The sequence below is a fragment of the Protopterus annectens genome, chromosome 14.part0 (genome assembly GCF_019279795.1).
Source record: "Protopterus annectens isolate FY-2018-M chromosome 14.part0, PAN1.0, whole genome shotgun sequence".
Taxonomy (NCBI): Eukaryota; Metazoa; Chordata; order Ceratodontiformes; family Protopteridae; genus Protopterus; species Protopterus annectens.
The window spans coordinates 418,954,962-418,969,786 of NC_056748.1; the positions used below are offsets into that span (position 1 = coordinate 418,954,962).

At 38.9% G+C, this 14,825-nt stretch overlaps 1 protein-coding gene across 1 annotated transcript in view; it reads right to left on the bottom strand.

Moving 5' to 3' along the window:
* The window catches only part of EDRF1 (erythroid differentiation regulatory factor 1), a 1,512,804-nt gene that overhangs the window by 503,621 nt on the left and 994,358 nt on the right, over nucleotides 1-14,825 (bottom strand). Inside the window, exon 17 of the mRNA XM_044055563.1 lies at nucleotides 1,057-1,215. Within this exon, the coding sequence (XP_043911498.1) occupies nucleotides 1,057-1,215 (159 nt within the window). The remainder of the gene's footprint in view (nucleotides 1-1,056; nucleotides 1,216-14,825) is intronic.

The following is a 14,825-nucleotide window of genomic DNA, read 5'->3' on the forward strand; positions in this document are numbered from 1 at the left end:
CCTCTAATCATAGTAATCAAATCCTCTGCCATTTTAAGCATATGTTTCTTAGGTAAAGACCCTGAAGCACTAGGAGAAACCCCCACTGAAGCTAAACTTGGCCTGCCTCTCAAGGAAGCCTTGGAAACAGAAGGGAGGCTCTAACCACCTTAGGAAGAGAGGGAAGAACAGCCACCTGAGAAGCCCCTCAGCCTGGCCTACTTCCTGAGAGGAAACATCCTGTAACAGTAAAGTCTCTCCCTGAGACTCCAAAGAAACTCCTGGCAGAACCTCCGGCTCCACTGAGCCTTCTAAAGAACCGACGTCTGGGACTGTCGGTTCTTCCACTCTAGGCTTTGCTGCTTTGTCCTTGCGCTTTTGGCCGAAGTGGGCGTCGGAGCATCCGACGGCATTTTATAATTACAACGCTTCCCAAAAACTAACCTGGCACAGTCTAACCTTCTCTTAATAGTGCGTTTGTTAAATCTAGCACAAGAGCGGCATCCAACAACGCCGTGCTCAGGCCCTAAACAAGGTATACACAAAGTATGGTAATCCCTATGAGGTATCTGTTTCCCACAAGAAATACAGTTATTCACTTTTTCTGACATCCGGTTAAATACTGAGGCAAGAAAACAAAATATTCCCCAACGGGGTACTTAGCCAACTTTGATTCGGTCTGAAACTCTGACTTCAGAAACTTTCAGAACGCCAACCTGCACTCGCAAAATTGCTTCTGCATCGGACCATGCGGCAAAAAAGACTGAGGATATGGCGTCGGTCATGCGCATTAGTACCCTGACGTACTGACGTCAGTCTAATGCGCCCTGACCGACGTCAGCCATATACTTTGGTATTCGGGCCGACTGGACAGCGGACTACCCAATAGTTAGGACTGCAGCAATGTGGAATGAAGAACATCTGCAACAGTGGTAAAAAACAGTACTTGTAAATAATTAAGACAATAAGGGATTTACTTTGAACCACTGATGTGTACCAGCCTTAGATAATTATGCTAACATACCATTAAGTTCTTGCTTCAGTGAAAACTCTGCAGGTAATAAAACCTTTCTTTACCTGTTCTTGTGCTTTTCTGGTCAGAGGTGCATAATCCTGCTGTAGTGTTGCCAAAGTAAAATATGTAGTTGATAACTCCCAGTTCACAGAGTCCCAAACTACTATATGGGTCTCTCTATTTCCAAGAGATTTTAGTGCTTTTGAATAGTAGTCGATAGCCTACAGAAAACATTACAGTCGTTAGTGGAACCAAGTAAACAGACAATGTATTAAACTGCAAAATATATAAAAATACTAAAAGTTATATATAACAGTTCTAAGTTTCAAAGCCAACCCACATAGGCCAGAAGTACACTTTTATATGAAAACAATGACGCATTCTACATACAGCATATGGTAAGCTCGTACACAACTATACTATTAACAGTAGATATCCTACTGATCACTGCTGCAGTACTCCAAACTGTTGGGTTATCTTGCTAAATAGCCTGGATGTCTGACTCGGACACTAAAGCCAAAACTTTCTATACAGCTGTACAACCAATGTATGACCTAAGCCTATGTGCATATGGGTACAAAAGTGGATGTATGAGCGTAAAAATCTCAGACTATCTCAAAGACAGGAATGCCTGTAGACACCAGAAAAGAAAAGATCAGCTAAGAAGGAAGAAGGTAGAAAATGGCTCCTCCATGACCCATGAAAAGTGGTTAAAATAGATAAGGGGAGTGGGCATGGTAGAAAGGGATACTGCAACAATGATCAGTTAGACATTATTGTTTTGGTAAGTTATTACGCAACTGTACTATGTCCTTCTTTAGATCACTGTTACAGTATTCCAAAGTCTGTGCAATTTCCAAAGACAAGTGAGTGTTGCTAGAGATATCAATCCAGATGGAAATGATTTTGCAAAGGAAGCTCTGGCTCTAGAGAAAGCATCTACCTTGTAATATTTGGTAAAGGTATATACAACAGAAGAAGTTGCTGCTTCTAGGAAGGCTCTCAAGTGTACCCTCTTGTAAAAGGGACAGGAAGAGAAGACTGCTTTGGTAGAGTGCACTTTTACTGACGAAGGAAATATTTTTCCTTGCGAGTGCAACAAGAGGATATGGACTTAGAAATCCAACAATAGTTTGTTTAGAAACTGGGTTGCCCAGTTGGCTTCTTGAAAAGAAACAATTGGTCAGTCGTGCAGATGGTCTTTGTTTTGTCCAAGTAAAAATCAGAGCTCCCTGTGAACATCCCAGTAGTAAAGTATTCTCTCTCTCTCTCTCTCTCTCTCTCTCCTCCTTCCTTATTCTGAGGATTAGAGAAGAAAACAGGAAGGTTTTTGGCTTGATTGAGAGCTAGCTAGGTCATTGATGACTTCAGGCACAGATGAGCGGCTGGCCTTCAAAGATGCATTGTCCTTATGAAAAATAAGGAAGGGTGGTTTTGCCATCAGGGTTTGGAGCTCAGAACTCCTTAGTAAGGGCTACTAGAAGCATGGTTTCCCTAAGTACAGAATTTGAGGCAAAAGCTGATGGTTCAAAGGTATGAACAGTGAGTTTTTCAAGGACAAAGTTAAGTTCCAAGAAAGCAGAATAGCTTTCCAAGGTAATTTTAGATGGAGGATGCCTTTAAAAAAACTGTTTTAACTCTAGCCTGGAAAAAGGGGTATGCCTGCAGAAATGGCCAATAGGTGTGCCTTGATCAACGAGTACACAAGATCACTTTTAAGAGTTTGCATGAATAAGCTAGGACAGTAGGAACTCCTGTTTGTATAGGATCTTGTTCTTTAGCATGACACCAAATAGAAAATCTTTTTCCATTTAGATAAAAACAATTTCCTGACAGTAAGTTTCCTTGCCTCCTAAAGAAACTGTAGCACATCCTCAGGAAATTAGTGTCTGAAAAGGATCAGAATCCTACCATCCATGATTTCAGGTCGAGTATAAGTTGGTTTAAAGACGTGAGCTATTGCATTGTGTGAACAAGTCCACTCTCTGGGATAACATGTGGTGATCTCCCCTGGATAGGTGTTAAAGAAGGGGAAACAATGCTGCCTTCTCCAACAGGGAGTCACCAGAAAGATATTTGGTTTGTTTCTCTGGATCTTTAGCAGATCCTTGGGAATAGTGGTAGAGGAGGGAAAACTATAAAGGAACTTCTCTTTCCAAGGAAAGGACATGCCATCTGTCCTCAATGCCCGTGGGCCAGGAATCCTGGAGCAAAAGTGAAGTAGCTGTTTATTGTGTATGGAGGCAAATGAACTGATCTGAGGGGTACCCCATTTGTGGACTACATATAGGAAGACCTCCCTGTTCAGCATCCATACGTGAGGGTCTTTCTTTAACCTGCTTAGAAAATCTGCCAGGATGTTGTCCTGTGAAGGAATGTAAACTGCTTGGAGGGACAAGTGTGCTTTTGTGGTCTGCTTTCATGCCATAAGAGCCAGTCTACACAGTTTACAAGATCTTGTTGCCCCCTACTTATTTATGTACAACATAACTGTAGTGTTATCTATAAAAATTCTGAAGTACCTGGGACCCAAGTGAGGGAGAAGATCTGCAAGGCCTGAATTAGAGCCCACATCTCTTCAGGTTTATGTGCTCTGACTTCTGATTTTAAGGCCAGTGGCAATCTCCCAGTCAACATCTGAAGCATTTGTGTGTAGCTCCTGTTGAGGTACATGCACTTTGGATGGCTGGCCTGTGTTGAAGACTACCTGTGACATCCACTATTGAATCTCTTTCTTTAAGCAGGGGAGAAGCAGGATCGGGATTGTCCAGAGGATGAGAATGCTTTGACCAGACAGATTTGAAGTACCACTGAATCTTTCTCATACGAAGTTTGGCAAACAGGACCCTGGATTTACTGGAAAAGCTAACTTAGGCTCTGCCACTGACTGCCATGAGGGAAATGTTAGGGTGTTTTTGCCTTCCTGTATTTTTTATTGCTTCACTGCATTCTATTTTGTATATTGTGGCTTATTTTCATTATACTGTGTTTTACTTGTATTTTGCTTTTTAAAGCATATTTAAACTAGGAAAGAGACCACAGCTGTCTCTCTTGTGGGTCAAACACAAATTTCCACCCACCCTCCCACTCTAGTGTTGTTGTGTTTTTAAACTCAACTGTCTTTGTAGTTACCTGTCCCTTATGTTAAGCTGACCATATATTTCCTTCCTCTCTTCTTTCATTGGCTATTGCAAGCACAAAATTATCATTTTGTGAAATTACTCCCCCTTCTGCCATTTAACTCATTCACTCCAATGAAACTCAAGAAGTTTGCACTATAACTTGTAATGGGTGGAGCCTAAACCTTTTAACAGAATCAAATTATGTCCTCACATTTCAAACAAATGCTCATACTTCTGGAACCAACAGGATTATGAAAGTATAAATGGCAACCTCTTCAGCACAAACTATTTTTACAGTGTTTGCATTCTTTAGGTTTTAGGTCAAACTAAAGTTTGTATGTCACAGTAAAAACAGTAACTATTACATTTGTAATATTTTGTAAACAATTTACAATATCTCAGCAACCACTTGATTATGCACATGCTGTCAGCTGAGAGCTTTCATATGAGGCTAAGGAGTTCTGTCTGTTACTTGTTGTTGAGATATTTATAAAAATGTGAAAATTATATCTATATACATTATTGTTCTTTCGGCTTTTCCCGGTTAGGGGTCGCCACAGTGGAACTCCGGTCCGCTAATGACTGGCAGTAGATTTTTTACGGTTGCCGAGGTGCCAGCTCGACGCTCAACCTTCAACGAAGGCACGTCCAATCTACACATGTCTTTCGAATGCCATTCGACCGCGGGGAGGACATGCAGTCTCCACAAAGGAGGAGCTCCAGCTGAACTATATAAATTAATATCATAAAAACAGCAGTTAATATCCATTTACTTGCACTAGGCAGAGGTCAAATATTAATGCAGTTGAGTTTGCCACTGTGTAAGCTTTAAGATGAAATCTTTTAAAACCTTGTACAAAGCATGGTTTTGGAATTATTGATGCAAATATCAACAAGCAATATTTGACACCTAGAGGTGTCAGTAGGAGTTAACAGCAAATGCACCTGGAGGCGTCACTCAGATACAATGAGTTAAATTTATTGGCCACACCAATGTATTCCATAGACCCAGAATAACAATGCAACTCTTGGGATATTAACCCATTTTTTCCATCTTGCATTAAAAAACTGCAACATCTACTCCAAGTCATCTTGGGATTTGTACTTCTATTTTGCTCCTGGGGAGAGAAGGAGCACGGGAACATTATTTCCTGAAGATGGACGATCACCAGAAAGTCTAATAACCGCTTCATAGGTGCCAGCTTGGAATTTGAATCCTGACAGTTTCTGATTGGGCAGTGAGTGTCAGTTGGATCTTCCTGACTGGTCTGGTTGCTATTCAAGGCATCTAACAGGAAAAGGGTAGAACAAGCCTACAGACCCTTGTATCATTTGGAACAAGACTGCTGATCACCAAAGAGCCTGTGATCTGCTTCTTATCTTGGGATTGCTATTGTTTTGTTTCTGGTGAGAGAAGACGCAAAGGAGCATTGCATCCCAGCAGCGTGATGCTGTGGTGAGATTAGCCAGGCAGTAGCCATTCGGGTGAATTCCTATTTTCATCATTCTTGACAAAGCTAATTCTTTTTTTTCAGTAAGTACAGCTTGATTTGCTTCTGTCTAACCTAACTTCATGATAGCTTCCTAAATACTTCATCCATAAATCATCATGATTTATCAGTTTCCCCTCTTGTGTTTGGCAGTTCCCTGTATAGACAACAGACACCTTGAGTTGACATTTTTCCTGTAAAAGCACCCTTGAAATTTCACCAATACATAGTTGCACACAGGGTAACTAGTTTGCAGTGACAAGCACTGCCCTCAGACTTGCAAACCAGATACTCCTAATATTACTTGTATTCTAACTCCAACTGTCTAATCAATAAAAAGGCACCTGTTGCCATGGATATGAACTTTCCCACTATCTCTCTTATCAGCCTGGTGGATATGGGCATCCTGAGGCAATGTAGAAATTGACTCATGTTTACTTTTACTGACAACCAGTTAATTCTCAAACAAACTGATATGGTATGTGATTCCACAATGTATGATCTTGGCTCGTGACACAAACTTTTCACAAATCTGCGGAGATCAAAACCTTTTGACGTCCGCATTCTCACTATCTCCTCTTTTTGTAAAGAACAAAGTGGTTTGCAGATCTTATCACAGTATGACTTCTGGGACAAATGCTTTTTCCAACAGCTGAGATTTTACTGCTTTATTGTTCTTAGTACTTGGAATCAATAAATTACTGCTGATTGGTAGTGTGGTTCTCGACATAAGTATCTGGGCAGGTGAACCACGATGATTATCACGAGGAATGTTTCTGAGATTTAACAAGTTCAGAAAAACATCAGTTCTGTCACATATGGATTTCTCCAACATCTGATTTGCACTTAGAATTGCACATTCAGTCAAGCCGTTTGACTGAGGATATTTAGGACTACTCGTAATATGAACAAAGTCCCACTCTTCTGCAAATTTCTGGTACTGCTGACTTGTAAACTGTGCACCATTGTCAGAAATAACTTTATGTGGACTACAATGGACAGAAAAAGGTCACTTCAACTTAGTACTGACAGTACTAGAAGTTAGGATGGGAAGTAGGTCAATCTTGAACCAACAGAAAATGTCTACTAACGTCAAATAATGTTGACCATTCTACTCAAAGATATCTGTGGCTACTGTTGACCAAGGTAGTCCAGGAATCTGGCTTAACTGAAGTGGTTCTTTTTGTTGATGCGGCTTTGTACTATTACATTCTGAACAAGATGAAAGTATTTTCTCAATATCTCTTGACATAGAAGGCCAAAATACTGGACCTCTCACCCTTGTTTTGGTAGAATCAGTTCCTGGATGGCCACTATGCAAGATCTTAAGGTACTCTATTACAAGGATTTTGGAACAATCACCTTAGGACCTTTCATGGTGATACCATTATCTGACAAAAGCTCATCTCTGTATGGAAAATAAGGTTGCATTTCTACTGGAAAACAAGACTGCTTGGAAGGCCATCTTTGACTGATGAAGAGTTTTAGCTTCTTGAGAATTGGAGCTGAAGCTATGTGAGTTCTGAGCTCATCAAGAGATGTGTATGAAGAATTTCTCACTTCCATGACCTCAAAATCAAGTTGCTCATTGTTATGCTGTTCTTTGGTCTTCCTGGGCAATCTTGATAAATTATCAGCAAGATGAAGTTTGCCTTTTGTGTAAACAAGATTGAAATTCTACTTCTGCAATTTTAGCATCATGCTTTTTATTCTTTCTCAAAATACTGACAACAGGTTGGTGGACAGTTTCAATCTGGATAGGTCGACCATAAATATAATCATGGAACTTTGAACATGCAAACACAATTGCCAAAAACTTTTTCTCAATCTGGGTATATTGCATCTCCGTTTGGGTAAGAATTCTCTATGTATAGGCTTGCTGGTCTGCCCGCCGGAAGAATGACTGCACCTAGACCAAACTTTGAAGCATCATAGGAAACAGTAACTGGTTTGTGAACATCACAATAGCTGAGAGGTGGTGGGTTAGCAACTTTCTGTTTCAGGACATGAAATACTCTCTGGTGCTGTTCTGACCATGACCAAATTACATCTTTGCATGTCAGCTCCACTAAGAGAGCTGAAAGTTGACTCAAATTTGGAATGAACTTGTCTAGATAGTAGACCATGCCAAGAAAATGTTGTAGGGCTTGGACATTGGAGCTGGCATCTTGAGAATTGCTGTTTGCTTTGAAGGATCTGGTCGTAAGTCTGAACTGGCAAACAACTGACCAACATAAGCAACTTCTCATAGCGTGAATTTGTACTTCTGAGCATTCAGCTTAAGATTTACTTCACATGCTCTTTCCAGAACTTTCTTGAGGTTGCTGTCATGTTCAACTTCACCATTGTGTCCTACTAGAAAATCATCTATATACCAGTACATGGATAGCTAGAAAAAATTTGCTTCAACACACGCTGAAAGACTATTGGCAGAATTTATTCCAAATGCCATTGTCAGAAATCTGTTTCTTCCAACTGGAGTACTGAATGTGGTTAACAATGAAGATTTTTGGTCAAGCAAAATTTGCCAAAATGAACTCTCTGCATCTAAGACAGAAAAAACAGTGGCACTTGGCATGACAGCAACATCTTCAACTGTGCACATTGGATGATGAGGCCTTTTTAATGCTTTGTTTAGATCTCTTGGATCAATACATATTGATATCATCAGAGCTTTTCCTACGAGCTACTACCATGGAAGATACCCATTCAGTAAGTTCTTCTACTGGACAAATTACTTCTAGCTGCACCATTCTGTCTAGCTCCATGTTGGCTCTGCTCTGCATAGCTACTGGAACTTTCCATGCTGGTCTGATAACTGGGCTGACCTCTGGGTCTATTCATAGAGTACACAACTGGCAATTTGCCTAGTTTCTCTGCAAAAATATCATAAGCAGAAAATATAGTTTGGATGAAATTTGAACTGTTGTCATGCAGGCTTACATGGTGAACTTCTTTATTAAGTGAAAACTGTCCCATTTTCAAAATGTCTTTGAGGCCTGACAATGACTGTACATGTCTCTTGGCTACAAAAAATTGCAAGTCATAGCTGTTCCCAGCAGAATAACATGAAAGCACTACTGAGCCTTTGGTATGAATCTCTTCATAAGCAACAAGCTTCGCATGCAGCTTTTATTCTAGCAAACGTTTCTGCTGACATAACATTGCACTTTGAGCCACTATCTACTTCTACAGGACTCCCATTAATACAAACAGTACAAAAGATCTCACTCTTTGCCCACAAATGTACTGTACTGACTGCTTCACCAAGCACAGACACATCAATATAAAAAGTAGGGTTGCATCTTTCTAATTGATCAACTTGACTCTTGGAATGCCCTCTTTTAATAAAATAATGTGCCTTAGTTGATGTACAAAACCTTTTGAAATGGTTTCACTTATTGCAAGAGTGACACTGCAGTTCCACTTATTGTAAGAATGACACTGCTGACCAAAAGCCAATCACTTTTCTCTTTTGGGTTCATGATTACCACCACAATTATGACAGGTGGCAACGAAGCTGGGTGGGGGCACATGTTTTGACTTTGCTGACTCACTCTTATGCTTCATTAAGCATTTGCTGGAAATACTCAAGTGTTTCCTAGGGACTGTTACAGGACCTGCAGTAGTTGCCATGTACTTGGGCCTGTAGCTTTTAACCATGTGCTCCATACTATCAACTTGAGCTTTATCACTGTGCCTTCCCATAGCTATTCTCATTTGTAAGCATGGTTGTGTGCCTTTCTGTAAGCTTGTGTATCTGACAAATCTCAATGACTCAGTTAAATCACTGTCTCAAAGCAAAATCTTTCTCAACGTGTCATTAATATCACACAAAAGCCTGTTTTTTATCAACTCATCTCTCAAATCACCAAATCTGCACAATTTAGCCTTGCTTCTCAAGTCAGTTATATATTCTGCAAAAGTTTCACCAGGCTTTTGATCCCTTGTGTAAAATAAGTGCCTTTGTATTGTAATATTCGTTTGGGGGTTTATGTTTTAAGCATTCAGAGTCTTCCCTTGTTTCAGCCGGTAATGCTATATGGTGGTTCCCCCTCCCCTGCAAACACACTAGGTGCATAAACAAATGAACGCTCTCTTTCAATGTCTTCTGAACCAGCTAAAATAAGCAGAATAAATGCTTTTGTACATGCATCTTTGTCAGAAAAAACAGCCTGTATGAAAATATCATATTCCTGCTCAAACATTCTCCAATTTTCTGCAATAATGTTATCAAACACAAGTCGTGCGGGTCTGCGAAAACCTTCTGCCATGCCCATAGATTATAGTAAAACACAATGCAAAATGGCCCTTGTAATTATGTATGAACATTCACACACACCAGACACTTGTAATAATATTCAAATGCATAATAAACGCTTTGAAATACTGTACTCTGTGAAAATGCTGTGAAACAACTGCACTTTGTGAAATATTCTTTGAAATGACTGTACTTTGTGAAATAACTGCACTGTAATACTGCACACACTTGCAAACACTTTGGATATTTTGAACAGCTTTAGTTGACACAAAGTAGTTGCATATAATGAAAAAATACTGTAATTTTTCCCTTTTTTGTACATTTTATGCAATTTGGATATTGTTTCAAACATTTTTGTAATTATTCGGATATTGTTTCAAACATTTTTGCAATTATTTTGAACATTTTTATCAATATGTCACAGTCTTGGACATTTTGTTTAATAAGAAATTTGTTTTGAGTGCTTTGTTTTATATTTATAGCAAAATAAATCATTTAAGCAAGTTTTAGTACCTGGAACTTGTTTCTGACTTATTCTGTGAGTCATTTGAACAGTTGGGATGATCCACTCCTATATATTCCTCCAACTTTAACTGTTTGCCTCATGGCTGTAACTCTGGATCCCATTCTGACACCATGTTGCTCTTCTTATGTGCATTAAGAGGACGCCAAGGCTTGGGTGTTCGTGTTAGTATTTTATTGTATACAAATACATCAGGATGGTTGGCAGAAAAATTAAACGAACCACCTAACTGACTGACTACATAGTTGCATGCTCTCAGTCTGGATGCTCACTCAAAATGGCACTCTTGCTTGCAGGTGCTCAGTACTTGTATGTACATGCTGACTCACTGGAAAGCTTTTTAAGGGTACATCACACACACTGATCTACAATTACTACATGAACAGATCATGGAGCTCTCAAAATGTGTCCCAGGCTGCTATGAGCCTAACACTGAGCAGCATTTTACCTTATCAAAGGTTGCTGACACAATATGAAAAAAAGATGACCGACTTTAATAATTGGCTTACTTTCTGGTGTCATTCTCAGAGTGCAATTATTTTCAGCATGGAAGGAGATGGCCAACAGACCAGACTGCTTTGCCAGGTATGGTCTGCACCTCTCCCGTCTAGGCTTTAGAATATTAGTTAAAACATTGCCTAAAAAGGCACGATAGGGGAGGACAATGTCAAAGTGAAAATACTTCTGACATAGCAAATCAAAACCTAGAAAATCTAAAGATATTACTGCCCAATGCTAGGAGTCTAGATTAAAAACTGCACACTCTACAAGATCTCCTTACCCTAGAGGATGCTGACATCTATGCGGTCACTAAGACATGGCTTAAAGCCAGATCCAGAAAAATAAGTGAATTCTGCTAAAGAATGCTCCGCAGAACAAAAAACAATGTAAATATTGGAAGAGTGTTACACCACAAGTATTAGTATTTCATCTGAGTATTCAAAACTTGCTAAACAACCAAAATAGCGAAAAGACAGCTTTAAAACAACATATTCAATAACAGGCTTTTACCATATTGAATCCACAATATATGAAATATAGAGCTTTGCTGTTGTAAAAATCAAGTGGCTTTGTAATTCCACAGCTTTAAAACATGTGGATGTCATAAAAACAGAAAAAAATTAACATAAATGTGAAGAACCCTTCTGATGTAAACAATGGACAAGCGCTTTCAGCTTTTTCAAGCCTTCTTCAGATCCAAGTAGGTAAGCTGGGTTCAGTGTTTAAAAGTTGGTATCATCCAATGAAACAACCTTCAGTGAATGATGAATGTTAACCAATCAAGTTAGTCCCATTGGTACACACCTCCATAAGCTTTCTGACAAACATGAAGTTAAAACTCTATTTAAAACTCTGTTTAAAACAACATGACAGTTTGACGTTTCTAAGACAGACTCAGACATATTTTCACAAGGAATATTAGTAAAATCTTTTCAGTAGGTTCTAGTTAAAAGAACAAGCTCTGCATAAAAGCCAAGATTTCAGAGAAAAAAGTGAAAAATAAAGATGGTCATTTAGGGTGCTTCTTTTTATTTCATTTCAACAATTTCTTTGGGACATCAGAGCCTAAGTCAGTATACCCAAGATTTCTGGCAATGAAAACAGGTCATAAGTGAGCATAGCTCATTGCTCGTCTAGTTTAAGAAAAGGTTTTAAGGAAACACAGCCATTAAGGCCAGGGGGGTTATCTGCCTTCAGCCACATTATCCATTTGGCTTCCTCTCTCTCTGTCAGGTCTCCTTCTCTGGAAGTAAAATGTATCTTTGAAATGACCATGAAAACAAAGCTATGTCCCTCATGCTCACGTAAATGAAGGAAAAGAGAATTTGTTTCTTTTCTGTTACGTATATCAGATTGATGTTTGATAATTGTTTCCTTTAGCTTCATATTAGTTTTTCCAACATAAAATGCTGTGCAGGAAGTGCAGGTAGCTATGTAAACAATATTGCTGGTTAGGCAATTAGCTAATCCATGAAAAACAAATGTCTGTTTAGTAACCGGATGCTTAAATGTGTTGCTTTAATTGATTACATTGCAGACCTTGCAGAAGCCACATTTCTTTGTTCCTGATGAATTATGTACGTAGTTGTTACATATCCTATCATTTGAGCATAAAATCCTTTTGAGGTTCTTTTTATTTTTGAAAAGGAAACTTGGATTATCTCCAACAATCTCTTAACTTTTTATCCTAAGTTAGAATCTGCCAGAACTTTCTGATCACCTGGCATACGTTATCATGGTCCATAGTGCAAGTCAAATTGACTCTTAAGTTAGACGCTCTTTTAGGTATAGCTAGGGATGGTGTACTTTTGCCTTCTCTGACCTTAGAGGAATAAAAAGGTTTGCCTTTTCCTTTACGTATGTCATTAATTCTGGTCTTGTTTAGTTCTAAACTTCCCTTTCCATAGCCTCGTTGGCTGAAATTATTAATAAGCCTCTCTTCTTCCTGGAGAAAGGTTGCCTCTTGTGTACATAGCTTTGAAATCCTTGCAATTTGATTTTCAACAATGTTAGAGAAAATATGCCTGGGGTGCATACTGGAAAAGTGGAGCATGTGGTTTCGCCACATATCTTTCCTAAAGAGGCAAGTGTCTATTCCCTTCCCCGGATAAAGAGATAATCTCACAACCAGAAAGTTAATCATCTCTCTAGATGTTTTTACACCAAATTTCAGGAAAGTAGTTGTCTGTGACAGGAAGTTAACAAAGCTTCTTAAATCTTCTTCTTTGCCCTTCCATACAATGAAGGTGTCATCCACAAACCGATTGTACAGAATTATCTGGTCATTCCAAATGTTAATAGCATCCTTGGACCAAGCTCTCTCCCAGTTGGCTAAAACCAAGTTTGCATAACTATTGGCACAGGGCGTGCCCATGGCAACCCCCCATCTCTGCTAACAGTAGCTGTTGTCATAGGTAAATACATTGTACTCCAACACAATTTCCAAAAGATCACATATCAAATGTGATTCTACCTTCTCTTCAGTTAGAAATTCTCTTACTGCTTCAATGCCATAATTATTTGTTATGGAAGTGAATAAACTATTCACGTCTAGGGTTACTAATAGCAGACTCTCAAGATCATCATGATTTTCTAGAGCTATATACAGATGTTGTAGAAACTCAGCTGTATCTTTAATCACAGTGGAGGCCCTAGGTAGCATCTTTTTAGTTCTTGTTCAATAAACATAGAAATAGATTCCGTCAACCACAATTACCAGCCACAATTGGTCTTAAAGGTGGGCGTTTAAGATCTTTATGAATTTTTGGTAATCCACTGATAGTTGGTACGGTGGGGTGCTCAGTGATGAAAAGATCATGCAAATACTCATTAATCTCTCTTTGCAATAGCATGTCATAAAGAACATACTGGATCTTCTGTTTCATAATATTTAGTTCATTCTTACTAATCAAGGAATAGGTCTTTCGATCATTTAATAATTCTTTCATCCATTGGACATGCATCATTGCATCCATTACCACTATGGCTCCTCCTTTATCAGCAGGTTTAACCACAGTATCATTCCTTTCTTTAAGCTCTTTAAGTGCCTGATTTTCTTCTTTGGTTCAATTCAAAAACTGTTTCCCTTTTTGAGACATTCTTGTTCTCATTAACTCCTCTTCACAGGCATGAATAAAAGAATCCACGGCTGAGTGGTTGAGGGGAACAAATGTGCTCGGTTTCTTGAGCATATTACTTTTAATGGGACATTTTATTTATTTATTTATTTATTGACATTTGTTAACCGGGTTTGTCCAACTGGGCTTGTGGCCCATTTTCAGTGGAGACCCGAGGAGAAAAGCTCCAGTAATATATTTTAAAACAAGTACAATTTTAAATATTGATATAATAGCAGTTATAGCAAAACGATTCACATATGTTGGGATACATGCATAAAGTTAAAGTTGCATTAAAAAGAAGCTAAGTAACAAATTTACATTGATATAGTTCAATAGGTCAACAATGAACACTTTTTGTTTGTATAAAAGTGTGCAAATTCATAGTAGACACATTGGAGAGAGAGGTGTAATGAGGTACTAAGTATGGTCCTTTTGAGAGTACATATAAAGGGAAGGAAGACTAGGTAGGGTCATGGCAAGGGCAGGTTCTGGAATTGAGAAAATAAGCTTTTAGTTCATTTTTAAAGTGTGAGGTGTGGGAAATTGAATGCAAGTCAAGGGGAAGTTTGTTCCAAGCATGGGCAAAGAAGTGTTTGTAGAGTAGTTTGCCTACTGACCTTTTTGGGTGGTAGATATCAAGTAATTGTTGGTTAGAAGTACAAAATGTCCGGGATGGGATGTAGATGGAGACTAAGGAAGATAGAGATGGACAGAAGGAGGGTTTATAAAGAATAGAGTGTAGCATATGAAATTGATAAGATAGCAGAAACTGGGGAAGTTCAAGCCATTGAAGAGAGTTTAAAGAAATGCAGTGG